Source organism: Betta splendens, chromosome 7, assembly GCF_900634795.4.
Source record: "Betta splendens chromosome 7, fBetSpl5.4, whole genome shotgun sequence".
NCBI lineage: Eukaryota > Metazoa > Chordata > Actinopteri > Anabantiformes > Osphronemidae > Betta > Betta splendens.
The window spans coordinates 233580-260007 of record NC_040887.2 but is presented as its reverse complement, the minus strand read 5'-3'; the positions used below and the strand labels follow the sequence as shown (position 1 = coordinate 260007).

Below are 26428 nucleotides of genomic sequence, written 5' to 3'. Positions count from 1 at the left end.
TAGGTCAACAGGATGAAACAAATCAGAATGAACAAATCAGTTGACAGTGACACAATGAAAAAACTCATTATATAACCATTCCCATGACAAATATTTGAAATAATTAAAATTAATTTATAAAAGTGAAACATGCAGAGTTTTGTTACTCGTTCAAGAACTAAATGTAACCCACTGACTTCTCAAAAAGCGTTACAATTTCAGGAAACTGAAGCAATACAATTCTTTTAACAATAACAGTGATAATGAAGATCAGCACCAATCTCAGGTTAAACATTTACATAAAATATCTCAATTTTGCTCACTATTGGGACACGGCAGATCATTCCCACAAAGGACCACTGTTGCTAGTTTCCGTTGCAACATTCTTCTCTTCTCTTCATCACTTTCTTGTGTTCTCAGCTCCATGGAGGGATCTCCTCTCCAAACTTGGCACAGTGAGCAGCATTTTTAGCTTCATACACAACCTAAAAGCACAGTCAATTAAAAATATTAACTATATTGATCCAGCTGCTTCCACTGAGTGTATCATATGTACATATACATGTTCAGCCCAACCCTAACCCTCAACTATTCTCGCTTGAAGAGCTGGTGAGCACATTCCCTGAGACGTCTGGGGCTGATCCTCTCTGATGTTAAGGGAGAGGAGGGAGGGAGGTGAAGGAAAGCTTGTAGAGGGAGGTGGGACTGGAGTCAAATGTGTAGGAGAACAGAATTAAATTGTGGCCCAGCCCTGATCTTCATCACTATTCCTCTGTGAACAGGGCCTGATCTTCACACATCATCTGCTCTTCCAGACTCTTCTTGTAGCTGCCCTTGGCCTATCTCACCTCGATCCTCTTTTCTTTGTCCCCTGAAATGAAAGCCCTTCTCCTCTTCTAATTGAGTAGGGCTGTAAGCTCAGGAGTCTCCAAGCTCCTGTTGAGGAAATACTGTGTTCTCCTTACAGAAGATGATGTAGTCCGAGCAGCTCAACAGCCTGACCCACTGCAGCAGAGTGTCTTCCAGTCCCTCGGGTTCGAGAAGAGACACCAGCAGAGCCAGGTGTCTGTTTGTTTAACCAGATCTTCTTAAGACACACAAGGCTACACTCCCTGTATTCTTATCTTATTGAAAAAGGAATAGTTCATGTTTTCCATGATGAAAGGTCATGCAGCTTTCTTTCCTGAAGCCTTCATCATCTCCTCTTCACATAGTGCTGTAAACCTGAAGCCTTGTGCAAAGATGAAGGGAGCTCCCAACACCAAGTAAAGCACAGTAAAAATCTAAAAGCAGCAGGATTTGACAGTTTTAAATAAAACCCGAAAGACAGGCCAGCAGACAAGCAAAAAGAACAAAACCCTCACACTGCTCCTTCTGATAAATATCACAACACCATAACACATAACAGAGATGCTGGCACCTAATCTGACGTTACTACAGCTAGGACATACCTGGTTATGGATGTAGACCTCACACAGGTAACACCACACAGACAAATCAGAGAAGCTCAGCACCAGAGGATGTTCGGACACAACGCTGTGAGTCACCATGTGCTCATTAACATAACGACCACAGTACACCTAAGAACACGGGAGTGAACAGGTGAGACACTATGACATCATCTGCACAAGGATAAGTACGTGCTGTACAGAGGAGACCAGAGACCTGGTAGCAAGTAAGGCAGATCCAGTTCTCAGAATCTGAGCCACAGTCCTGACATAGCTGGAAGGTGTTGATACCTGAGGGAGGGACAGGCTTAACAGCATCCAGGTGAGGACACCACGATAGAGGCTCAATCAAGAACAAAGAGGTCTAGGGACGCAAAAACAGAAAGACAGTCAGAAACACACCAGAGAGAAGGATATAATAGACAGACAGGATACTGACTCCATCTGTCTTTTCTCTACACATCAGGTCCAGATGTGTCTCAGGCTTGGACCAACCGCACGCTCCTTCAAATTCTGCCCAGACTCCACCAGCAGCAGCAGCCACATCTGATGTTTCCATGGCAACAGTCTACAGAGAGTTAACAATGATGACAGTTCTACAGTAACATCAGACTGAAGTTAGTTAAAAATGAGACTCTGTTGACACACCTGAGATGGCGTGCCGTCTCCTGATTGGCTCTGAATGGGTACAGCTACATTTGATTCGGCCTTCGCTTCACTTTTATACGTAACTTCAAAACTGAGATGAACCTTTCCCCCGCCCACCAGAGTGGATGCAGCAGACATCTGATTTGCTGAGGTTTCACTGATGTCCAAACTGGACAATCCTTGACTGAGGTGGGCCAGGCTGGACTCCGTCTGATTGGATGAAAGCAAAAACGCTCACACAATATTATGAACTTTAGGTTTTTTTAAAACTCTGCTACCCACCGTGGTGTTCTCTGGTTCTGTAGGAGGCTGCAGAGGCGTCTCTAACTTCCTGCTTCTTCCTTTAGAACTGCGTTTTCCATGATGCTTTGGGGAGGGCAGGGATGTCTGCACAGACTCTGGGACTGAATGGGAGGCCAGGCAGATGATGAAGGTAATAAGGAAAAAGAACAATATAATAAAAAAACAACAACAACGTTTTTAGAATAAAATTCAATACTAACCACATTCATAAAACAGGATGAATTAAAAACTAAATTTAATTTAACTACATTTTAAAAACAAATAAAAAAGTAGGACCATGATCTAAGCTAAACATCTACTCACTGTGTATCCTCAGTGACCTCCAGTAAGGGGCGTGGTATCGGATGACCTCATTGATCGTTGCCACAGCATTATGGTGAGGCGGGGATGCGGGCGTCACCAAGGATGGAGGAGGCTCTCCTAGTAACATGCTGGTGCACATCATCATGGCGTCAGAAATAGATGACAGGTTATAACCTCCCTGAAAGAAGAGATGCAAATCAGCTGAAGCACATTATCAGGTGATGTCTCAGGACAGTTTATACTCTGCTTAGCTCTCACGTTTCGCATTTCGTCTTTAATTGGGCCAACAAATAAAAATAATAATTACTGCATTTAAGGAAACTGCTGTGACAGTGATGAAGAAGCATCAGATTAAAAATGTGTGAGGGAGCAGTGAGCAGCAATGGTGCATCACTCAGCTAGTGTGGAGCATTTTGCTCAAGGAAACACCGGGTGCCAGAGGCTGGGAGGGAACTCGAACCGATCAATGCTCTACCTACTGAGCTACCAGGATGCTGGTTTATTCCTATTTTTAACTTTGGGGTAGGTCGACTTCTCCAGTCATGATAAAAATCATATATAAAACGTTCACTTTCATTTTAATACTTGGCTGCAGAACCATTGCATTCAAATACAACCTGAATTCTGGAACGCATAGACATCACCAGATGCTGGGTTTCATGCCTAATGATGCTCTGCCAGGCTTCCAATGCAACTGTCTTCAGTTCCTGCTTGTTCTTTGGGCATTTTCCCTTCAAACATTTACAAACTGTTTTAATTCCTACACCGGTCAACTGATTTGGCTGTAAATACCCTCAAATTAAAGCTGGCAGGTCTGTGTACCTTTCGTTCAATTGATTTTTCATTTATAATCAAAAGTTCATTATTTCATTTTTAAAGTGGTAATGAAAAAACAAATAAAGCTACTATTTCTGAATTTTCATTTCATTCACATATCAAAATATTGAATTTTAAAACCATTCAACCATACCTTCAAGCTGAAATCGTTTTTTGTTTTAATGTTTTAGTCTGAAGTTTATTGGAGCTTACTGCTATTAGCAACTTCTTCTACGGTTATTTCTTAATGTGTGACAGAGAAATGGAGAGCTCTGTTACATTTGGTGGAAATAAAAGTGTCAGGCAGGGGCAAACTACGGCCCAGAGCCAACACAGGGCCAGTTAATTATGTTGCTGAAGGGGAACCAATGCAGATCAGCAGAACCTGCTCTGACCCTTTATGACTTTTGATTTTAAACAAAAAATCAAAAGGTACATGGACCCTGACAGTCTGCAGCTAAAGCACATCTTGTTTGTTTCACTTTAAATCCATTGTGGTTGTGTACAGAGCCAAATATATTGGAATTGCGTTGATGTCCCAATATTTATGGACCTGACCGTATGTCTATAGTGCATCCGGAAAGTATTCATAGAGCTTCACTTTTTTCACATTTTTTTATGTTATAGCCTTATTCCAAAATTGATTAAATTCATTTATTTCCTCAAATTTCTACACACAATTCCCTGTAATAACAATGAGAGAAAAGCTTTCTTGAAATCCTTGCAAATTTATTAAAAATAGAAAAAACTGAAAAATCCCAGGTCATAAATTTGACAGTACTATGTCTATGTGTATCTCAAGTTGTTGCAGGTATCTAGTCTAGAAGTCTTGTTAGCTGACGCTGGGACTTCGAGGGCAAAGAGTCCAAGTTGTCATCCCACCTTCCCTGGTCTGGATTAGGGCAGTGTTTCCTGAGGCACAAGGCACCTATGTTGGACTTAGGCCAATTGTGAAATACCTAAATTATTGTTTTTGTGGCAATACCTCAATTAAAGTTGAAATGTTATAAAACATTTGTTTTTCATTTTCCCTCATAGGTATATACATACAAACATAGTTCAGTGAAACCGCAATAGTCAAAGCCAACTTTATTGTCAACCAATGCACCAGCACTATAATGCTGGATAAGTTACCGTCACAGTTCAATTTGCAGACCACAAAATGAATGGGTAGGATTCATGGTTATGTTGAAAGCATAGTTTTTGTAGTGGAACAGCTACAGTCATGGGCAGTTGGCTGGGGAGATGTGGGGATCTTTTTTGTCTTCATCACGTTTTGGAAGACATTGAAAGCAGTGCAGCTGCTGTTCAGATGGAGGATGCAGCGGTTTTCCTAGACAACACTCTAGAAGGTATAAAGAATAGAATAGCAGATTAATGAAATGACCAGTATTTCCTATGTATCTCACAACCTTTACAGATCTAAACAATAAATAGAGGTATTTAGATCAGTTTTAATGGTGTTTGGAGCAAACATTCAACTTAGCTTTTAAAATGCTGGTTTGTTAAATCTTGGCATGACATTAATGACCTCCTTTCTGTCAGGTTGCTCAAATTCTGCTAAGAGGGCCGGTGGGACAGGGATGTTCACAAGGTCCTCCATATAACGACCTGGGTCCAGCAGGACTTTAATAAAGATGGTCTCCATCACATTTTCCACACAATCTGCACCATAACACCAGAATTACAATTTACCCGTCAACGGACTAAAATATAAGAATAAGTTGACCAACTGAATATAGAGTATATATATAGACAATAATATAGATCAGATTATGAATACCACAACTACTGGAATGTGAAATGCAAAATCTCAATCTCAGTCAAATAAAACTGCATATTGGCCAACAAATGATTATACTGCTGTTAAATGTACATAACTTTGCTCCTGAGGTGAGCGACAACTCTTCTACAAGGTAGCTGTGTGTCCACAGCCTGTAGTGGAGTCAGTTTGAGAAGCAACCTCCTCACGTTTCGGCAGCTGGCATGCATCAGCCTGTATGAAAAAAACAAGTCACGTTTACAGCTACAGTAGCTGACAGGATAAGCAACACATATGAGAAGACAGCAACAACATACATGTTAGACTTAGATAGAACTTGCCATAACCCAAATTCACAGGTCTACTTGGGCTACGACGTACACACTACAGGCTCGGTAGTAATTACACAGCTGACTCTCACAACTTACTATCGCAGCCAAACCCAAGTTGTACTGAACATCATGTGGAGGCTAGCACTAGCCGCTAACGCTGCGCTACCATCGCGCTAGTGGCTAACATAACGTTAGCAGCTAAAATGTGAGCTGAGTAAATGACCTCAGTACCATATATCACTCGATTCGAACCGGACAAATGCTGGAGAGGCTTGGACTCATCCAAATTGCGTGTCAACACCTTGCAACACCGTCTCTCTCTGTCGCTGTAGCTGTTAGATTCAACGGTTCTAGCAATTAGCATTCCTTACACAGGAGGGAAGCTACATTATAAACAGAGAAACGTCTGGAATACATACTTCAAATAAGTATCAAGCATGTACTTACGTTTGGGGAAGCAGCAAGTGGATCACGTCTTGTAGGAACGGAGCGCTTCTTCAACCTGAGTGACTTCTTCTTTTGTCTTTTAAATGGCGGGTGGCAACCAACTGAAAGGTGCATCACTGCCACCTACTATGCTGGAGCGTACAGGGAGTGACTAAAACGCAATGTGGTAGACTGCGCAGTGAGTGACTGAAATGTAATGTTGCAGGTACATTTAGGGGTCCAGGTTTGTCTGGGCGGGGCTGAAGCTGGTTCTGTGAGTGGTCAAGTGAATGCAGACGTACATAGTCCGCCAAATTTGAAACCATGGTTCTTGAACCGGACAGGATAAACTCTCAAAAATGTGAAATAAATAGGGGACGTACTTCTAACAAACCAGGAGTGTCTTAACGTGACCCAGGGAGTCAAATAAACGTACCAGAATGTCCAAAAAGTGAATTTTGCATATGGATGGACCTTTAATAAATTTGCAACAATTTGAAAAAATCTTTTCTCTCATTGTCATTACGGTGTATTGTGTGAAGAATTTTGAGGAAATAAATTAATTTAATCCATTTTGGAATAAGGCTGTAACAAAGAAAAATGTAGAAAAAGTGAGACATTATGCATACTTTCCAGATGCACTGTATGTCTCCAGACCAGTCAGTGATTGTGGCGTCCTTCTGATTCAGTTTAGTGAAGTTTAATGTCCCCATTGTTTCAGGTTCTGCTGCCGTTTCCACTGTTCTACACCTGAGAGCTACGATTAGGTTCAGGTGCTAAACCAGGGGTGGGCAAACCTGGTTCTCAAGGGCCGCTGTCTTGCTAGTTTGCCAACTCTCCCTGCCCCAGGTACCGCTGATTACCTCGATCAGGTGTTTTCAGTCAATCAGGAGTTGAAAAAGCTAAATGACACACCTGATGAAGGTGATCAGCAGGGAAAGTTGGAAAACCAGCAGGGACACCGACCCTTAAAGACCAGGTATGCCCACCCCTGTACTAAACCAATTCCTTCTAAAAAGAAGGTCTGTCATCCAGGTCCAAAAATACTACTTACCTCCAGGATGAGCAGGATTCGACCCCCGGCCAGTGACATCAGCAGGTGTGTGAGGTGGGCGTAACCTTCTGGGGTTACATGATACCCACCCAGAGGGTCCCCCCGAGCTGCATCAAACCCAGCTGACACCAGAACCAGACCAGGGTTAAACTGTAGAGAGAGGGCCAAGCAATCAGATCCAATCCATCAGGTCTGCCAAAACATGTGTGTACCTTGTTACCTCAGTAGCGATAGGCATGACAACGTGGTGAAATGCAGCAAGATAGTCGGAATCACCCATGCGTCCTCCACTCCAGGCCACATTGACATTAAATCCTGCCCCCTTGGCAACACCCACGCAATTGGGGGCAGCATCCTCTGACGAGGGGAAGAACATTCCATTGTCATAGCGATGGAGGGAGATGTACAGGACACTGGAGACAGAGATGGAGTGCATCATCAATTCAAATTAAGTCAGACTCCACTTTCTCACATCACTTCCTGCTCCTCACCTGTTATCATCCTCAAATATGTGTTGTGTCCCATTGCCATGATGAACGTCCCAATCCAGGATGAGAACTCTCAGTGGTGCATCATTGGAGATTTTTTGTGCGTAGCGGGCGGTGAGCGCTACAGTGTTGAAAAAACAAAAACCACAGGGAGAGTCTCTCTCCGCGTGGTGACCAGGGGGACGGACGACGGCTATGCCGTTACTCACCTGGACAGGTCAACAAATTCAACCAGACCACTCTAATATGTAATAACTGTATGTGAGAAGTGTCCCCATGTGCTACCTGTCCATCCAGGATCCTCTCCACAGCGTTGAAGCAGCCTCCTGCAGCTAACTGAGCCGACTGGAAGCTCTGGTTGTTGATGTAGATGGAGTTGAACTCTTGTCCCAGTTTATGCAGATCTCTTGGCTTCATGTCTGTTGTAGCTTTCATCTGCTCAATGTGCTGCATGCTAAACACACACGGTTTACTATTCAATTTTGTTCATATAGCGCCAAATCACGACAAGGTTATCTCAAGGGACTTTACAAGGTAAGTTTTAAGACCTTACACAACTAAACCCAACAAATCCCACATACGGCAAGCCTTTAATTACAATTTGACAGCAACAGAGGAAAAACTGCATGCACCACACCAGTCTGTCTTCATAAATCATAGTTAGTGACCTGTGGCAGAGGGATAGCTCCTCGTGTGATGCTAAGCGAGCTGGTATCCGCTGACAACGATCAACCAAACCCAGTTGCTGAAGTCTGGAGAAGATTTTGGAGATCCTCTGTGGCTGCTCGGGGTGATGTCTGCAAAAACACAGCAGGACATTGATGGCATATCTTCATGTTGTCAGACCCAGTGCAGACCTGGGGCCTAATGTACAAGAATTTGCATAGATTTTCTACTAAAGTTGTCCTACGCGACGTTCTGACCCCCTGACACTGTGTTCAGAAACTAATAGGAAGTCTCTACATTAAACCACCGACTAGTGTTGACACTAAAGACAGGTTCTTTTGTGCAACAAGAATTAATATTAGGGCTGTTCATTTATTTATTATTAATATTGATTTATTAGTTGAACCAGGCACCTCACCACAACATTACTGACTGTCGTTGCAATTGTGCGACACAGATTGTTTGTACATTGATGAAATCAAAATGTTTCCTGTTGACATGGGTTACTTTTATAGTTGTGTCCAGTCGATGGCTCCTATTACATCAGCTAAACCGGCTTTCGCTGCAAATTGCACTGTACACGTAGTGTTGCCCTGATCCACCATTGTACGTATGGGAACTTGCTATACCCTGTTTACATATGTATGATTGCATCTCAACTGGCATGGCTTGGCTCGGCTCAGGGGCTACTGGCATGTACCCAACTGGTCTGCAGCTCCCTCTATATACCCTCTTGGCTGGAACCCTGTGGTTAGCAGCTAGATGTGCACTGGCTGCGAAACTTCTCACTGTGTCATGCCAACAGATCCTCTAGCGGATCCTCTAACAGGGCTAGAGCTGTTGTTATTATTATTAATTTGAGCATGTTTTTATATCCACTCTTCATTCCAGACTCATTATTTATCGTTTGGTCAGTGTGACGATTGATCGTTTTCACATCATTAACATTTTCCCAGCTTCACCTCTTAATGTTGCCAATGGACCAATAGCTGTAGAAAAGTACATATGCCTGGCAAGGAGCTACTGTAGATCTACGCACATTACTACGGTCATGTAGTTATTGATACATCTGAATATTTGCGGAGATAATGCCATATTTTTGTGCATAAGTAGCCTTTGTATATGAGGCCTCAGGTGACTCACCTGTCCCACAAGTTCAGGTGCTCCATCATCCTCTCATCATAAACCAGACCTGTGTTGGTGGCCACAGAGGGAGTGGGACCAGCCTGCTTGAGGACCTCCTCATTGGATGTGTCCCTGAGGACACTGTTCTCAGCCAACTGGACGCCTTCTGCACAGGTAACAGGAAGCTTTTGAACTCAATGAATAGATATTTCTATTAAATGATGTTTAGGCGCATACAATTGAGATTACCTTAGGAGGTGTGGTTTTGTGTGGAAGACTTACCCAGCACTTGTAGAAAGGTCCAGTGTGGATACACAGCAGAGATGGACCGAGAGATTGACTGCAGAGCACTGAGAGAAATCGGAAAAAGGAACATGAGAAACTAGAGAAATACCAAGGGCTCAGAGAAGAACTGGAGAAGGCTTGGAAGGTGAAGGCCACAGTGGTGCCTGTGGTGATCGGAGCACTGGGTGCAGTGACCCCCAAACAGATGGCTACAACAGATCCCTGGAAAAACATCCGACATCTCAGTCCAGAAAAGTGCAGTCCTAGGAACAGCAAGGATACTGCGCAGAACCCTCAAGCTTCCTGGCCTCTGGTAGAGGACCCGAGCTTGGAAAGTGGATGAGACCACCCGCGTGGGGTGAGAAGGGAGTTTTTTTTTTTTTTTTGCTTCAACTGGCTGTCCAAATCCTGTCTGCAACTGTGTTTCTTGTGAGGTTGATATTTGCACACAATGTCCGCTGCCTTCATCATGCACGTTTTTACAAATTCACCCTCACTAAATGGTTTTGAAGCCATTTAGCAATGAGGTAGTTAGCGTTCACTGCAGCAGCACTGATGTCTCGGCTGAGAGTAAACACAGACCCGTCAACAGTTCATTCACCTTCTGTCTTCGGCCTTTGCCTGTCATACAGTACAGTATTTGTCATCATATATTATATTAGCAGCATATATTATTATATATTCTTTCAGCACGGTAACATGCTGTGAACTTTCCTATTTACTTCTGTGAATAAATAGGACGATGACCATCTTATAACACTCTGCGTCCGCTTCTTTGAGGCATATTGGAGCAAAGAGGGTGCCAAAGCACATAACATTAAAAGTAGAAGCCGTAATAGGTTTTGCGGGCAAAACAAAGTACCTCATCCAAACTGGCTGTGCTTGCTTGACCTACTTGCTCTGTTCTGTTATAAACAGTTTGCTTGCTTAACATAATCACTACTGCACCACACAGTGGACACAATTGGAACAGCAGTTTATTTTATTGAAAGATTGCAGCTCAAAATCATCTTGGGCCATACATTTGACATCCCTGGTCTAAAGGCTCAACAAGGCTTTCATGGCATAGAAGTAATGAGATTGTTAGCAACTAGAACCCTTCCCCTATAGACAGCTGGGGGGGTGGATCCAAGCCCACCTATACAATCGGGCGTCAGCCTTCTCAATCAACCTCTCCCAGCTCTTCTCCCAAAAGTGACTTTATTAACTTTATTATTAGTTTATGATTAACTTTTAACTTTATTACCCCAAAATACACCTAGTTATTTCATCCCATTTCTGCTCCACTGCAGCCCTTCTGGCAGCACCAGCTGTTCTTCATTCCTCCATTCTCCTTCACATTTAGCCCAATTTGCCTTAGCAGATGAGGCTCGCACTCTCACTTTGTGCTTAAGAACTATCTCATCATTTTGCAAAACTATAAAAAGTGATTTATCATCAGCATATCCTGATAAAGAGACCTTCTGTGAAACCATCCTGGGTATACCAAGTCCCATCAGGCCTTGCCTAAGGTGGTGTAAATGTGGCTCAATGGCCAAAGCATAGAGCAAGCCAGACATGGGACATCCCTGCTTGATGCCTCTCTGCACAAGGACTGGTCGACTCGGTCAACCCCCCACTTTTATTAGTACAGATGCTTCCCAATAAAGAGTCTGAATCCATAAAGTGAAACACTTCCAAAAACCAAAAGCAAGTGTTAAAAAGATATATACATGATCAATCCTATCAAAAGCCTTTCCTTGATCAAGTTTTAAAATACAAACTTTCAACTCCAGCATATTAGAATGAATGATAAATTATTTCTTGCAGCTAAAATAAATTTTCCACCATTGTGCATACAGGGATACAGTATTTTTGGCAGTGGTGCACAATAATGTACTTTTTGATTCTGTTCAAAAGATACTTTGCAATCATTTTATAGTCTGCACAAACAAATGACACTGGTCTCCAGCTCATCAGTAGCCCAAAGACTCCTTTCTTTGGTAAAAGTGTCAGCACAGCCCCTGTGCAGCCACATCTGTCCATCACAATATGGCATTCAGCTTTATGATCACTACCAGTACCACTAACAAGTTCATCCTTTAGTAACCTAAAGTCTGCTTTTAGCTCACTGATGAAATCTTTTTCTGTGCCTGTAATGTGAGCGTATCCCGCTTCCCACCATAGACTCCAAAGGTCAGAGAAAGCCTGACAAAAGACTTAATCGGACAACCCGGCTAGTGAAATAACGACCTCCATCAACCAATTTTGTTCAAATAAATTCTGTCCAGCCTGGCAGCAGTAACCCTGCCTTTAGTAGCCCTCACCCATGTATACTGCCTAACCTATGGATTAAGTTTTCTCCAAGCATTGGTAAAATTGTTTTCAGCAACTGAAAGGTGGATGTGGTTCTCTAGTGTTTCTATCCACCATATGCACGTATGGTGCAAATACAGTCCACCCCCCACCCTTCCTCTGGTGGCCTAAGTAGCACAGTAGGTAGAGCATCAGCCCGGGGAAGCATAAGGTCCAAGATTCAAGCCCACCAGGGCTCCAGGTGTGTCCTTGAGTACGACTTGGTTTGTCCCGGATCGCTCAGGACATGAACGCCTGCCTCCTTAGTGTCTGAACACGCTGCAGCCTCGCATCCTTACAAAGTGTGTTAAAACCAAAAAAGGAAAGTTCCTTCTCCAGCAGCTCATCGGCGAAACACCCAAGACCGTAACTTGGATGGAAGGCACAAACAGCGACGAGACAGTCACGTACTCATCAGCAAGCATCAGTACACGTTCCGCCAACTGATGAACCCAAACTTTCTTCCTGACAAATGCACTACGGCTCAGCTCATTCGAAAACCGTATGTGATATTTGCGTAACAGAACAGCAACAACAGAACCTGCTAATACTGTGTTCCATTACCTTGTCACTGAAGATAAGTGATAGACAACAGTCCAGAAATGCCCCACGCAGAAGAGACAGAGAGGGAGGGAGACAGACAGAGACACAGAGAGGAAGCGACTGAGAGAGAATGCCCAGACAGAGTCTCAGGATCACGTTTATGGGTTCCTGTACCTGTCTGTCGCCCAGGTGTTACCTGTTAGACGGAGCGGTGGGCGGGGCCAGAGGAGGACATGCTCTCCCCAGCAGAGCTTTGACACAGGCTGCGGCGCCCTCTGCTGTCGACTGCAGGTTGTAACCTCCCTATAAACAGCCCACATCCATGTTAAACATGTTAACAGAACAACATTTAACCAGAAATACACATGTGCAGCTTGTCACTGAATACACCCACTGGACAATGAAGATCCAGCTGCCTTTATGAAAAACAACTCTTCTCACTATACTATACTGTGTGTGTGTGTTAAGCTATTACTTGTCTACATTTGTCAAATTAACTTCTTGCTGTTTTACCTCAAGAGCGAGAACCAATCGACCTTCAGCCAAAGCCATCAGCATGTGGGTGAGGACATGGAAGCACTGAGGGCTCACACACATCTCCCCCTGAACACGCACACAGTAAATATTTAATCCAATCAAACCAATTTGTGACAATACTACATCAGTGATCTTGGGTTTTTTCTTACCTTCGGATCACCGACAGCAGCATCAAAACCGGCACATACCAGAACCAACTGAGGCTGAAACTGAACACGGTTAGAGGTTAGACTGAACCAAGCTGACACTGGTCAGAGACGACTGACTGCATAGCCACAGGACACACACACTGATAGTTGCAGTGTGTTGTTACTACTGTTTCCAGGTGCTGGTAATGACTGGGCAGAAGTACAGTGACATTAGCTACTTATTAAATGTTTTTAGCTTTTCAAAAGTAAGGTGACCTTTATATGACCTATTTATTTCTTGTCTTCTGATTTAAAGGTTCTGGTCTTCTCTGTATATATGATTCATGGTCAGAATTACACTTCTTCTCCTTTGTTATCTGTCTAACCCTGAGCATCATTGCAGCTGATCACTGGATTAGGAGCAGCTGTGACCTCATCCTCTGGTCGCTTCCGGGTGTGAAACTCTGTGCGTTACCTCGTAGGCCACAGGCAGCAGTAGCTGTTGAAAGGCAGCCATGTAATCAGCGTCTGTCATCCTGGTCTGAACAAGGCATCAGATAAAACAGAAGAAATGAAGCAGCTGGAGCACTGATGAATAACAATCAGTTCATGCCACTAAATCACTTTTTGCTGGTTTATAACAGTTACTTCCTTCATCAGAACAAAGCGCCATTGTCCTGTGATGCTCACAGTTTTCTGCATCAAAACACACCATTTACACCCTTGCAGTTAAACTAGATTTGGTTATGGAGCATAAGAAAATCACAGGTTTGGTGAATGGCAGCACCAGCTGAGGTCAGCAGGACTCACCTTGTTCCAGGGCAAGTTGATGTTCCTTCCTTCAGCTCGTCCACTGCCAATGGACTGACTGTCCGACTCTGTGAGATGGGGCCAGAAGGAGGCAAACTCGTACCTATGGACGCTGAAGTACAGAACGCTACAAAACATAGAGATCACTGTTAGTTGAGATCCCAGGAATCATCACTGAAATGAAGAAAATGAAGAACAGATCACCTAGGGTCTTCCTGGAACATGTACTGAATTCCCTGACCATGATGAACATCCCAGTCCACGATCAGCACTCTGAAAGAGACAAATATTAAAAGTGCTTCATCATCAGGACATCCGCAGAACTAAACACTTTACTGAGGTCATATGATCTTCATCAAAGAAGAACCCCCCCATCGTCAGACCCTACTGCTTTAAAGCGATAGAAACTAGTAAATACAGACCTCCCCATCAGGTGTAGAGTCTGACCTGAACCTAAACTCATAGTTACTGTGAACAACTCAATGAATCAGAAGCTTCCCTCCTGGAACATCAACAGCTGCAGGTCGCTGAACCCCAGTAACTTTAAAGAGTGGATTGTGAGGTATTTATTGGAATAGCTATCCACTTGAAATAAGACACTGTCCAACATACACAGAAATATTTCAGGTGCTGGACGATCGACTGGTTTGTCTATTACATGTGGAGTTGGTGCTTTCTGAGTGTCCTACTACCTGTTTAGCAACTGCAGACTAAAGCTTTATACTTGTTGGGTATTAATGTGAATGGTCCCATTAAATTCTGGTCAAATCTATTTGAACAAACACTGAAGCTTAGACTTTACGTCACCTACCTGCTGATCAAGTGTCTGGTCTGAGCATATCGCGCTGCGATTGCCACATTGTTGAAGACAGAGTAACCATTGGACTTGTTACTCTGAGCATGATGACCTGGAGGTCTGACAAAAACTGCGGTTACAGCTGTGTCACACTCAGAGCAGTTAGAATTCTTGATGAGGAGGCACCTAGGTGCAGCACAAGAAGGTGTAGCTTTTACCTAATGACAGCGAATCCATTCCTGAGTTTAAAGGTCATCACCTGATCGACCAGCTGGAGGACTGACCCCACAGCAAAAGCAGACACCTGAAAGGACTCCTGCAGGCGCACAGGTAATATCAGATGAGTGATTTCTGTAAACTGATGGAGGACAGGTTGTCTGGGGGTTTGGTCTTACAGGATGAAGATAAACAGAGTCGTATTTCTCAGACAGAGTTTGAAGTTCCCCCACTGACATCTTCTCAGTCAACCTCATCAGCTGCACATAAGATTTTCTACACACACACACACACACACACACACACACACACACACACACACACACACACACACACACACACACACACACACACACACACACACAAAGAACTCAAATCAAAGAACAGCACATCACAGGAACATATTGAGAGAATTTGGTAATGTGGTTACAGTAAGTGTGGACTCACGCGTGAGCTAGTAGCAGCTCGTCTTCAGTAGCTTCTCTGGGCTGAAACAAAATACAACTACTGACTAAATGACAGCAGCTCTTGACATCATGTATGCTGATGTCTGCACCATTCATGTCACATAGAACATGTTAGTAGGATCGTTTTGCTACTTACACCGTGTGGTGTATTATGGATTTGTGAAAAAGTAATTAACAAGCATACAAACCTCCACCCTGATGCAGTGAGATAGCAGCTCTTGTTTCTCCAGCTCCTTCATGATGGATTTCACTCTGTCTGGATTCTCTGGGTGACTGACAACAACAACAACAACAACCCAGCGAAACAGAAGTAAAGCGTGTTTAACAGAAGTAGAATACTTCTACCTTTAATCAGCTTGTCCATATTAAAACAAATCAACCAATCTTTAAATTTAGGATATGTACCACAGGCTTTTAAGGTGGCTGTTGTCAAACTTTTATTGAAAAAACCTACTCTGGACCCTGGAGAACTAGCCAACTATAGCCCCATTTCAAATTTACCCTTAATGAAGATTCTAGAAAAAAACGTGGCTAAACAATTATCTGACCACCTAAGTGGGAATAACTTGTACAAAGGTTTTCAGTCAGGATTTAGAAAACATCATAGCACAGAAACAGCTCTGGTTACTCACTAATGATCTTCTATTAGACAATGGTCTAGGTTCTATCCTTGTCCTGTTAGATCTGTTAGATCCTGTTAGCATTTGATACAAGTGATCATAACATTTTATTACAGAGACTAGATCATACCTTCGGAATTAAAGGAACAGCACTGGGATAGTTTAAATCCTATTTATTCAACAGAATCCAGTTTGTTCATGCTAAAGACAAATTCTCCACATGCACAAGGATTAGCTATGGAGTACCACAGGGTTTTGTGTTTGGTCCAATTCTGTTCAGCCTATACATGTCTCCTCTAGGTGAGATTATTAGGAAGCATTCTATAAATTTTCCATTGTTATGCAGATGATACCCAGCTTTATATGTCTTTGGAACCAAATTAGACAGATCAACTAGTCAAAATTTAAAGTTGTTTAAAAGACATCAAATCCTGGATGTCCCAAAACTTCCTTCAACTAAATTCAGATGAAACAGAAATTCTTATCATTGGGCCTGAAAATCAGAGAGAGACACTATTGAGTCAGATAGCCACCCTGGATGGCATAACATTAGCTTCAGATTCTACTGTGAGAAACCTTGGTGTCATCTTTGACCAGGATCTCTCTTTTACATCATACATTAAACAAATGTCTAGAACCGCCTACTTTCATCTTAGAAATATAGCTAAAATCAGAAGCATCCTCTCTGAGAGCGATGCAGAGAAACTGATTCATGCATTTGTTACCTCTAGGCTGGACTACTGTAACTCCTTACTCATAGGATGGTCTAACAGCTCCTTAAAAAGCCTACAGCTAATTCAAAATGCTGCATCATCAAGCTCCTCTCCTCTGGAACCAGCTCCCTCTTCAGGTTCGAGAAGCTGACACACTCTCCACCTTTAGGATTAGGCTTAAAACCTTCCTTTTTGATAAAGCTTATAGTTAGAGATGGTTCAGGTCACTGGCAATTATTGTTAGTCACAGGAACCATCTCTTAGTTAAGCTGCAATAGACATAGACTGCTGGGGGACTTAATTTATACACTGAACTCTGTTTCCTTCTAACTCTTCTATCCAATAACCTCCCGTCATTGTTCCATCTTTAACTAACCTTGTCTCTTTCTCTCCAGTAATTGTGCTCTCCCCCACTCTGTCCTCACCTACAGGTATCACTGGAATCAGAGCTATGTGTCTGTGATAGGTAGCTGTGGATCCAACCATCCTGCCTATGTCCGGTCCCTGGTCCAACCATCCTGCCTGTGCTCTGTGGTTGCTTGTTGTTTCTTGTCGTTGTTGCTGTGCTTTTCTCTCTCTCTATCCTCTCACCCCAACCGGTCGAGGCAGATGGCCACCCACATCCGGTCTGGTTCTGCTGGAGGTTTCTTCCTCGTTAGAGAGGGAGTTTTTCCTCTTCACTGTTGCTGTCTAATTAAATGCTTGCTGTATGTGGGATTTGTTGGGTTTAGTTGTGTGAGGTTTTAAACCTTACTTTGTAAAGTGCCTTGAAATAACTTTGTTGTGATTTGGCGCTATATAAATAAAATTGAATTGAATTGCATCCAGAGTTCTGATGGGACTTGGAAAGAGAGATCACATTCCTCCTACATTAGCTTCTCTGCACTGGCTGCCTGTAAAATGTAGGATAGAATTTAAAATTCTCCTACTCACCTACAAAGCACTTAATGATAAAGCTCCTTCTTATCTTAAAGACCTCATAGTTCCTTATGTTCCTAGCAGATCACTTCGTTCTGAAAACGCTGGGCAATATTTGTGGTTCCTTGAGTCTTTAAATAGTCACTGGAACCATTTCTTAGTTAAGCTGCAATAGACATAGACTGCTGGGGGATTTATACACTGAGCTCCTCTGTTTCCTTCTATCTCTTCTATCCAATAACCACCCATCATTTAACTAACCTTGTCTCTTTCTTTCCAGTAGTTGTGCTTCTCCCCCGCTCTCTCTTCCACTCTGTCCTCACCTACAGGTATCATCGGATTCAGAGCTACATGCCTGTGCTTTGTTGTTGCTTGTTTGTTGTTGCTGTGCTTTTCCCTCTCTCTCTCTCCCCTCACCCCAACCGATCAAGGCAGATGGCCGACCACATCCAGCCTGGTTCTGCTGGAGGTTTCTTCCTCATTAGAGAGGGAGTTTTTCCTTTCCATTGTTGCTATCAAATTAAAGGCTTGCTGTATGTGGGATCTGTTGAATTTAGTTTAGTTTTGTAAGGTCTTAAACCTTACTTTGTAAAGTGCTTTGAGATAACCTCGTCATGATTTGGCACTCTATAAATAAAATTTATTGAGTTGAAAAATTGAATGAAGACCTACAGGCTGAGTGACGCATCCTAGCTTGACCTTATTTCATCCTGGTTTATTCTGTTGCAGGTTTGCATCTTAGTCAAGCTGGTGTACTGTAGGTAGCAGGGATCTATAATATCCTGACAGAGTGTTGTATTATTGAATACTGTTAGCAATGATGAATGAAGCATCTTAATTCCTGATCTGGATTTTGTGCAACAGTACAGTAATGCCATGTGTCAATAGTAAATTCATGATATATGCTGATACCTGGGATCCCACAGGTTCTGGTGATGAGTGAAGATCTCCGAGTAAACCAAACCGGTTCCGCAGATTAAGGATAGGCTTGACAGATCCTATACACACACACACACACACACACACACACACACACACACACACACACACACACACACACACACACACACACACACACACACACACACACACACACACACACACACACACACACACAGTGTCACAAGGCTACAGGCCCCAGGAAGACAAAAAAGTCAAGAACTGAGCTCTGTTTCCACTGTGTTCAACTGTCTGAGGTTGTTTCAGTCAGCGTTCGGTCATACTACCTCCCACTTCTCCCATATGCCGGTAGTCACCGCCTACATCTCTCCAATGACCGACACAGCTGCCGCATGTGAGCACCTGCACAGCACCATGTCCCAGCTGCAGACACAATACGCGCAGGCCCTCGTGCTCATCTCTGGGGAAATAACTATGCCTGCACCCCCCTCTTCGCCACTCTGTCCAACTCTACGCAGTATGTTACAGTAGCTGCCACAGAAGGGACACACTTTCCCTCTGTGAGCACTGTGAGGGTCTTATTTTTTGATTTCTGCAGTGCTTTCAATACCATCCAGCCATCACTTCTGAGGAGGAGGCTGAAGGTGGCAGGCGTGGACCAAAATCTGGGTACTTGGACTATAAACTACCTCACAAACAGGCCACAGTTTGTGAGCCTGAAGGCCTGCGTGTCTGATGTGGTAGTCTGCAGTCAAGGGTGCTGGTGCGAGGATAAACACCTAAACACCAGCAAAACAAAGGAGTTAGTGCTTGACTTCAGAAGGTCCCCTTAACCACACACCGGTGAATATCCAGGACTCAGAGACTTTTAAATACCTGCGTGTTCACCTTAACAATAAACTGGACTGGTCAAACTACACAAACGCTCTGTATGAGAAGGGCCAGAGTGGCCTCCACCTGCTGAGAAGACTGAGGTCCTTTGGTGTGTGCAGACAGCTGCTGAGCTGCTTCAGTAGTCATGTATGGGGACAGTACAGGCAGAGACAGAAAGAGACTCAACGAGCTGGTTCAGAAAGCCGGCTCTGTCCTGGGCTGCACACTGGAGTCCATGGAGGAGGTGGCGGAGAGAAGGATGTTGGCTAAACTAACATCCATCATGGAGAACCCCTCCACCCCCTGCACCACGCTGTACAGGCTCTGAGCAGCTCCTTCAGCACCAGAGTGTTATACCCCCATTGCAGGAAGGAGCTGCTGCAGGTTATTGCTCCCCACAGACATCAGACTGGACAACATATCACTGCAGCGACACACAATGTGTAACTACATGGAATACTCATTCATTGTTTTGTGTACTTACCAAAATGTGCAATACCAATGTTTTCTTTTTCCAACTATCCACCTGACAACCTGTGATTCCACAACATTAATATACACAATACAGAACAACAGTTAACACTGTTGTTGTTCTTCTTCTTCTATCCTGTTTTGTCTGTTTCTTTCATCTACTGTATTAAAACAAAATAATTTCCCTTTTTCATATCTGTATACAGTACCAGTGCCTGCAGTCTGACATTCAGCTCCTCCTCTCTGTCCTCTCTGCTCCTCTCCATTCTTCCTCTCCTCTTCACCTGCACAATGTTTCCTCCGCTCACGGCTGGATTTCCTTCACTCCTGTTGCCCTGAAAAAAGAAACCTGAGAGTTTAAGTCTCCTGATAAAACACTGAAGTGGATTCTGCAAAAAAAGTGGCCAGTGTTGGTTTTTATGCTGTGGTCAGATCGGTTCACGCACGTACGCACGCACGCACAGATCTAATCTGAACCTAATTTGACTCCATACAGTGGACGCTGGTGAACATTGAAGAAAATCTATGACAGGAGTTAAACAAACCCAGAATACGTGTACGGCACGGTACAGTACGGCAATGGTAATACAGCACACAGAGCCGATGCTGTGTGGTCTGTTCACTTTGGTCACATTGACACTGCGGTGTCTGACCTGCCAGGCGACCTAGTAACTGACTGACCTGAGCGGACAAGCGAGGAGATCTCTTCACTGACTTGAGTCCAGACACTGGAGGATCTGATCCAGAATTCATGTTTGATCCACCTGAAACAAAAGCAGTATAACTTCGCACCCGCATTTAAAACGCTGTTGATGTTTGTAAAATCTACAGTCTACAGAGGAAACGAGTCAAAACGTTGTGACTCAGTAAGCTGAAGATGAGTTTCAGCGGTTCCGACAACCCAAGAGAAGACAAACAACCAATACTATCACTAAACGGTCAGTGCATATAGAGCTAGCATGTGCCCAGACCTAAACAAATACCATAGCCGAACTACCTGCTAGCCTGGGTCAATTCAGCCTAACCCTGACTTTAAAAGACGGAATCTTTGTTTATCCTTGTTTTCGCTCGTTTTCCCTGAGCGCCAACTGAGCCGAGGTGTCGCACACACATGACGTCACGTCAGGCGTCGGAAACAATCAGATTCAGGGCACTGAGGTAGGTGGAGGAAAGGTCTAATCTGTAATGTTTTTATGTCAATATTAAATACTTTACTAGGAAAAAAGGCTCAATATAATCAGGAAATGTTATTTGACGTTTAGGATTTAGTAGGAAGAGTAACAGGGAGATTGTGCTTATGTGTGTTCCAGGTCATGTGAGCAATAAAGGGAATGAGTATGTGGATAGGGTGGCAAAGAAAGCAATGGAGCAGAAGAAGTTGGAGAAAGTGTTCAGTTGCAGCATTAACTACATTCAAACAGCTCCAGACACGATTTTAGTTAATTTCTCTTCATGTTGGTTAAATCTTCCTTTGTTGTTTTCTTAGTTAGTCACTGTTTTGACTGTGAACTTGAGAATTACATAAAATACACCGAAACATGTTTGTTGAGACGGTCTGTGATGGGGTTACAGATATTTATTCATATTTTAGGGTAGACTGAGATTAGTGAGAAACACAAATGTGTCATTAAACTACTTATGAAATACATGTTTACTCGGCTGCTACAGCTTTTATTGTGTTTAATCGTCTTCATCACGTGTTCACGGGTTCATCTAAGCACTCGCCGTTTGACACCATTTTGATTTAAATAACAGCAGAACTCACCAAACACCAGCTTTTAAATGTAAATTTGAAAATGTGATGAAATAAAAATAAAACCAACAAAGACAAAACATCACAATAAAAACAAGTAACACTTTTACTGTTCCATTTATTTTGTCTGTAGTAGACCTGACCTCAGTGTCTGATCAGTAGTTTCAAAGGTTTTTAGTTTAATCACATTTCTGTTCACAAATAAAAGTCAATAACTGCAAAAAGCCTAATGGAGAAACAAGATGACAACTAGATGGGTGTATGACTATAAGATTTTAATTGTAATAAGATAAATTTCCCATCTTTAGAAAACAAATGATGATGAAAAATAATGATATAATTATAAGGATTATAATTATACCAAGTTATCAGAGATGTTTTCTATATCTTCATTCACCCTTTATCATCATCAACTCTTCACTTTGTAACTACAGTTGTGTTTAATTTGGAATTTTTTTGTAATAATGTATTAGTAACATGTTCTCCTGTCTGCCTGCCTGTCCACCTGCCTGTCCGTCTGTCCACCTGCCTGCCCGTCTGTTTATCTATCCACATGCCTGTCCGCCCGCCTGCCTGCCTGTCCGCCCGCCTGCCTGTCTGTCCGCCTGCTCGTCTGCCTGTCTGTCCGCCTGCTCGTCTGCCTGTCTGTCCGCATGCCTGTCTGCCTACCCATCTGTCTGCCTGCCTGCCTGTCCGTCCATCCGGCCGTCCGCCTGTCTGTCTGCTGTCTACCTGTCCTTGGCAGTGCGCAGGTCTGTAGTAATGGGGTCATGCTGAATGGTCTGGTGCAGCATCAGAGCCAGCAGCCCGGCTCGGTTGGTCATGGCCGTCCTCAGGTTCCTCTCCTGCTCAAACAGCTCATCCAGTTTGTACCACTAACAAACACAGAGGACGTCAGGTCAACGACCGCTGTCGCCAACAATAGCTGACATGACTGACATGTGCGCTGGATTACCATTCGGACGCGCTCCAGGTCCACCTCAGCACGGCGTAGCTTCTCCCAACAGTAATGTTTGTTGCATTTCCTCTTAGAAACCCTGCAAAACTCTCCAGTTGGCTCGAATACATCTTTGACCAGAGGACAACCACAAACCTCATCTGCTGGGACCTGAACAACGGACACAGACAGACCGTGAAGAGAGACAGTGAGGAGCAACAGCAGCCTTTGGAGGAAACGCACCTTGGGGTCTCTGGAGTGTTCAGGACATAAGACCTGCAGCCGTTTACAGTACGTCTTACTCTGAGGGTTGTACACGTCACAGAACAGCCTGGTGGCTCTGAAGGACAGACAGAGAGTAAGTAATAACATAGAACACATGACAGACGGTTTCACCAGTCTTACCCCTCGATACGTGTTGGGTACATGGAACCGAAAGATGTCTGACTCTCGTACTGTTGGATCAAAATGGGACAGATTCAGTTCCAGCGATGTTCATCTTGCCAGCGCATGCTGGGTAATACTGGTCTGGACGTCCAGCATGTCTTGGGGCTCTAACTGCTGTACACTGACCTTCGCATAACATCTCTCCATGTGCCTCAGCGCAACCTTGGGGTTGACGGGATGACTGCAGGAAACACAAAAGATCTGAAGGTCTGTGTCATCGCCGTCACCCTCTGTCACCTGAGGAGACGCAGCGTTAGTCGACGCCGTAAAAGGAGCGATGCGAGTCTCTGAGCGTCTCCTACCTCCTCATGGTGCTGGACCTGCTGCAGCTTGGCATTCGCAATGATGCCCTCCAGCTCATGGAAGCGCTTCTCCATCGTGGTGAGCCGCAGTCTGGCTGCTTGCTGCTCCTTTCGAATCCGCTCCAGCTGCCTTCGGCCCATCTCCTCAGCGATGCAAGGACTCTGCTGCCACTGCTGGATCCTCTGAGGCAGGATCTCATAGATACGACTGAGACAGTCACAAAAACAAGCACTTGGACTCAGGACCACGTCTCTAAAGCCGTCATGCGAGAAACTCTGTTCTTTGTCTGTTTCATTGCTGATCCTAGTATGTGCTCACATGAATTAAAAGGAGTTCTAATGGTTAGATGACAAACGAAGATGCAGATGAGTCTTTTCTCAGAAAGGTTCTAATGTTCACTATGTGTTTCCAAACATGCAAACTCACTTGGCAGCAAGCTTCATACCACAGTCCTCAGAGCAGTACTTGGAATTGGTCCTTGCTGGCTCCACACATCCAGGACCCAAACACTGCCTCAGGGTCCCGGACACGTCTTTAACACCGACACTTTCCGCCCGCACGCTGTGTCGCACACGCTCCCTGTGACGCTGCTTGGCCTTGTGACGCCGAGGCTTTGCCTCTTCTTTAGGAGCAGACACAGACTTCTACAGCAGGACAGGACATGCGTTGGTCCAGACACAGAACCCTAACAGCTCTGTTGAGCTTCAAACATGAAGACTGTATCACAAACATAAGGTTGAAAACAAATGAGTGGAGTCCAGAAAGACAGACGCATGGTGGATGCTAGTTAAACTTTAACACACAATAATTGTTGAGGTATCATATTTCTGCTCTAATGCATTGAGTCTACAATTGCTTGTCTGGAACTTGAGGAACCACACTGATCTCACCTTTTTTTCCGTCTTCTTCTCTTGTCTCTTAACGTGTTTCACCTTCACCGCCTTCTTTCTCAGAGAGTCTGACTGCGTGTCGTCCTCCTCACTATGCCACACCTGTGACAGGAGGACAGGTCAGAAGACAGCCAGCACCGTGCTGACAGCTGATGCCTCCACACTGACCAGGTCTCTGTATCCAGCAGCTTTGTACTGCTCATACAGTTCCAGCTCGCTCTCACTGAACCCCTCCTGCTCCTCCTCCTCCTCCTCCTCCTCCTCCTCCTCGTCATCCTCAGTCTGGTGCCCCGCTCCTTTCCGTGATGGGCCCCACCCTCTGCTCCGGCTCATCTCCTCTTCTTGTACACGAAGCATCTTCTGCTCACAGACAAATCATCCAGATGATAGTTATAATCATTCCCCCCTGAAGACTCAATGTTTCAACAAACTCTTTGCGTGGTGCATTTGAATGCGGCGTGGAAACAGATGTTGGCCTGAGGATCACATACCCGGGCTCGGACCTCACATTGCCGGAGTCTACACTTCTGTCTGATTTTGTTGGGACCTCCAAACTTCTTCATGTCTTTACAGAAGTCACACTGGGCGCAGTCCTCCGTCCTCAGGCAGGCATGGCACTCTCCACACATCCTGGCTGAACGCTTGATCTGAGGCACAGACCACAGTTTGACTGAAATCTGAGTTCCACTTAGAGGAGCTAAGCTGCTATATGTACATTAGCCTCTCCTATTACCTGGCAGCCCCGCCTCCTGTCCATTCGTGGCTGGGGTATGGAGTTCCCATCTTTGTCGTCAAATTTGTCATCTCTTTCTGGCTCTGAGTGTTTATCCTCCCTCTTCTTGGTCTTTTTTGGACGATATTTAATCTCCAGAGACAAATCTTGGTCTGAGGAAGACACAAAATAGAGCTAAGAAAGCATCTGCACCATCAGTCGGATTCAGCACACAGACTCCTGCTGGACAGAGGAGCAGGTCCAGACACAGCCTGGTTTACACACTTTGTGGATCTTGCGTCAAGAAATTCAGTAATTTCAGTTTTGAACCAAATACAGAAACTGTTTGTTTATAGAAGTGTGTGGTGAGATCACAGCTCAGTCCAGTCAACGTTTGTCCAAATCCAGCAGGAAGAAAAAACACAATGGAACAATGAGACACTAACCTCTGCAGGACGGACAGTACCACACTCTGATGGATTTGGCTGCTCGCTCCGACACGCCAATACAGTCCCCATGAAACCACTCAGTGCAGCTGTCGCACCCTCTGACAGAGGGACAGGCAGGAGGAATCAAGCAGGCAGAGTAAGATAGGATGGTACAGACAGGAGGAGGGAGGCAGGCAGGCATGGAGAGAAAGACAGGAGGAGGCAGACAGGCGAACACATGCAGGAGGAAACAGGCAGGGAGAGAAAGACAGAAGAGACACAGGAGAGTAAGACAGGAGGCAGGAGGGGATAGACAGGACAACACATGCAGGAGCAGATATACAGGAAGAGGCAGGTGAGTGTCCCTGACGGTATCTGATGTATGATCTAAGATGTGTCCTGTACTTACATCATGAAACAGTTGATGTCTGGCTTCCGGCAGATGCAGTAAACTGGAGCACCAGGGGTTTTCATGGCCTCCTTTGTTCTGCCTCCTCCAGCTTCATCCTCCTCGTCAGCTCCTCTGATCTTCTCCTCCTCCTCCTCCTCCTCCTCCGGGTGTCGCTCTTCTGCCGTCACCTCCTCAGACTGAAAGTTCTTTATTTAAAAGGTGAAAGGAACGAGTTAACTGAAACAGCGGACGCTCAGTGCGGCTGCTGCTGCAAACCGGGACCAGACTCGTTCACAGTACAGCCTCACATTAGAACAGTTTGCATTAAAAACCAGATCGACTGAACGTCTTCACGTTTCTAAACCTTTCGCTGAAACGTCGCTCCGGTCTCTGACTCTGTGACGTGTGAGCGTCAGGGATGCTCAGCTGTTTTGTGACCGGACTCACCATGATGCTGCTTTCCGGCCGTTGTCGCTGCTCCGCTCCGCTCCGCTCCTCAGCATATCTCCTTCAAGATGCCACAGCTTTTCACTTTTACACACAGCTGCACAGATTTAGATTCCTGTGTCCGTTGAAGCGTCTGCATCCTTGTCTTCTTCTTTCAGA

The 26428-nt window shown here is 44.4% G+C and overlaps 2 protein-coding genes and 1 long non-coding RNA gene across 9 annotated transcripts; all 3 read right to left on the bottom strand.

Moving 5' to 3' along the window:
* Nucleotides 1–93: 93 nt before the first annotated feature.
* hdac6 (histone deacetylase 6) lies at nucleotides 94–22585 on the bottom strand. Of its 4 annotated transcripts, none has more exons than XR_008695084.1 (29): nucleotides 22447–22585; nucleotides 20643–20725; nucleotides 20171–20296; nucleotides 18630–18715; nucleotides 15655–15739; nucleotides 15447–15487; nucleotides 15179–15275; nucleotides 15002–15099; nucleotides 14799–14903; nucleotides 14192–14260; nucleotides 13988–14114; nucleotides 13653–13718; nucleotides 13199–13258; nucleotides 13026–13115; nucleotides 12709–12815; nucleotides 9633–9700; nucleotides 9369–9516; nucleotides 8228–8356; nucleotides 7845–8013; nucleotides 7563–7768; nucleotides 7292–7484; nucleotides 7072–7221; nucleotides 2682–2859; nucleotides 2358–2479; nucleotides 2076–2285; nucleotides 1867–1995; nucleotides 1719–1791; nucleotides 1431–1559; nucleotides 94–464 (listed from the first exon to the last, which is right to left on the bottom strand). XR_008695084.1 is itself a non-coding variant. In XM_055510118.1 (29 exons), exons 1-29 carry the CDS (start codon nucleotides 22484–22486, stop codon nucleotides 396–398), a joined length of 3327 nt encoding a protein of 1108 aa, XP_055366093.1. In that variant the 5' UTR covers nucleotides 22487–22585; the 3' UTR covers nucleotides 94–395. The 4 variants fall into 4 exon arrangements, 3 of the variants coding, with proteins under 3 accessions (XP_055366093.1, XP_029011882.1, XP_055366094.1); XM_055510118.1 differs by having other exon boundaries at nucleotides 1645–1791; XM_029156049.3 differs by lacking the exon at nucleotides 22447–22585 and adding an exon at nucleotides 20959–21094 and having other exon boundaries at nucleotides 1645–1791.
* LOC129604307 (uncharacterized) lies at nucleotides 4572–7065 on the bottom strand. The gene is made up of 2 exons (XR_008695103.1): nucleotides 6039–7065; nucleotides 4572–5493 (listed from the first exon to the last, which is right to left on the bottom strand). It is a non-coding gene; the product is annotated as an uncharacterized LOC129604307 (long non-coding RNA).
* Nucleotides 22586–22782: 197 nt separating the features above from the next.
* cxxc1a (CXXC finger protein 1a) lies at nucleotides 22783–26428 on the bottom strand. 4 transcript variants are annotated; one of them, XM_055510125.1, is made up of 13 exons: nucleotides 26270–26428; nucleotides 25841–26028; nucleotides 25450–25550; nucleotides 25025–25176; nucleotides 24783–24938; nucleotides 24460–24651; nucleotides 24292–24393; nucleotides 23828–24045; nucleotides 23401–23608; nucleotides 23225–23279; nucleotides 23057–23106; nucleotides 22895–22991; nucleotides 22783–22822 (listed from the first exon to the last, which is right to left on the bottom strand). In XM_055510125.1, exons 1-12 carry the CDS (start codon nucleotides 26270–26272, stop codon nucleotides 22971–22973), a joined length of 1446 nt encoding a protein of 481 aa, XP_055366100.1. In that variant the 5' UTR covers nucleotides 26273–26428; the 3' UTR covers nucleotides 22783–22822; nucleotides 22895–22970. The 4 variants fall into 4 exon arrangements, with proteins under 4 accessions (XP_055366100.1, XP_029011891.3, XP_055366098.1 ...); XM_029156058.3 differs by lacking the exons at nucleotides 22783–22822; nucleotides 22895–22991 and having other exon boundaries at nucleotides 22998–23106; nucleotides 23225–23335; XM_055510123.1 differs by lacking the exons at nucleotides 22783–22822; nucleotides 22895–22991 and having other exon boundaries at nucleotides 22998–23335.

What these genes read in the sequence shown, in the direction of transcription:
- hdac6 (XM_055510118.1), bottom strand. Translation starts at nt 22,486, where the DNA reads ATGACCCCATTACTACAGACCTGCGCACTGCCAAGGACAG. An exon ending in CAGAACCAGAGAACACCACG is followed by an intron (nt 2,286 to 2,357) that starts GTGGGTAGCAGA and finishes TCATCCAATCAG; the next exon opens with ACGGAGTCCAGCCTGGCCCA. An exon ending in GTAGAGAAAAGACAGATGGA is followed by an intron (nt 1,792 to 1,866) that starts GTCAGTATCCTG and finishes TTGCGTCCCTAG; the next exon opens with ACCTCTTTGTTCTTGATTGA.
- cxxc1a (XM_055510123.1), bottom strand. An exon ending in GTACTGTCCGTCCTGCAGAG is followed by an intron (nt 25,177 to 25,449) that starts GTTAGTGTCTCA and finishes TGTCTTCCTCAG; the next exon opens with ACCAAGATTTGTCTCTGGAG. An exon ending in ACAGGAGGCGGGGCTGCCAG is followed by an intron (nt 24,939 to 25,024) that starts GTAATAGGAGAG and finishes TCTGTGCCTCAG; the next exon opens with ATCAAGCGTTCAGCCAGGAT.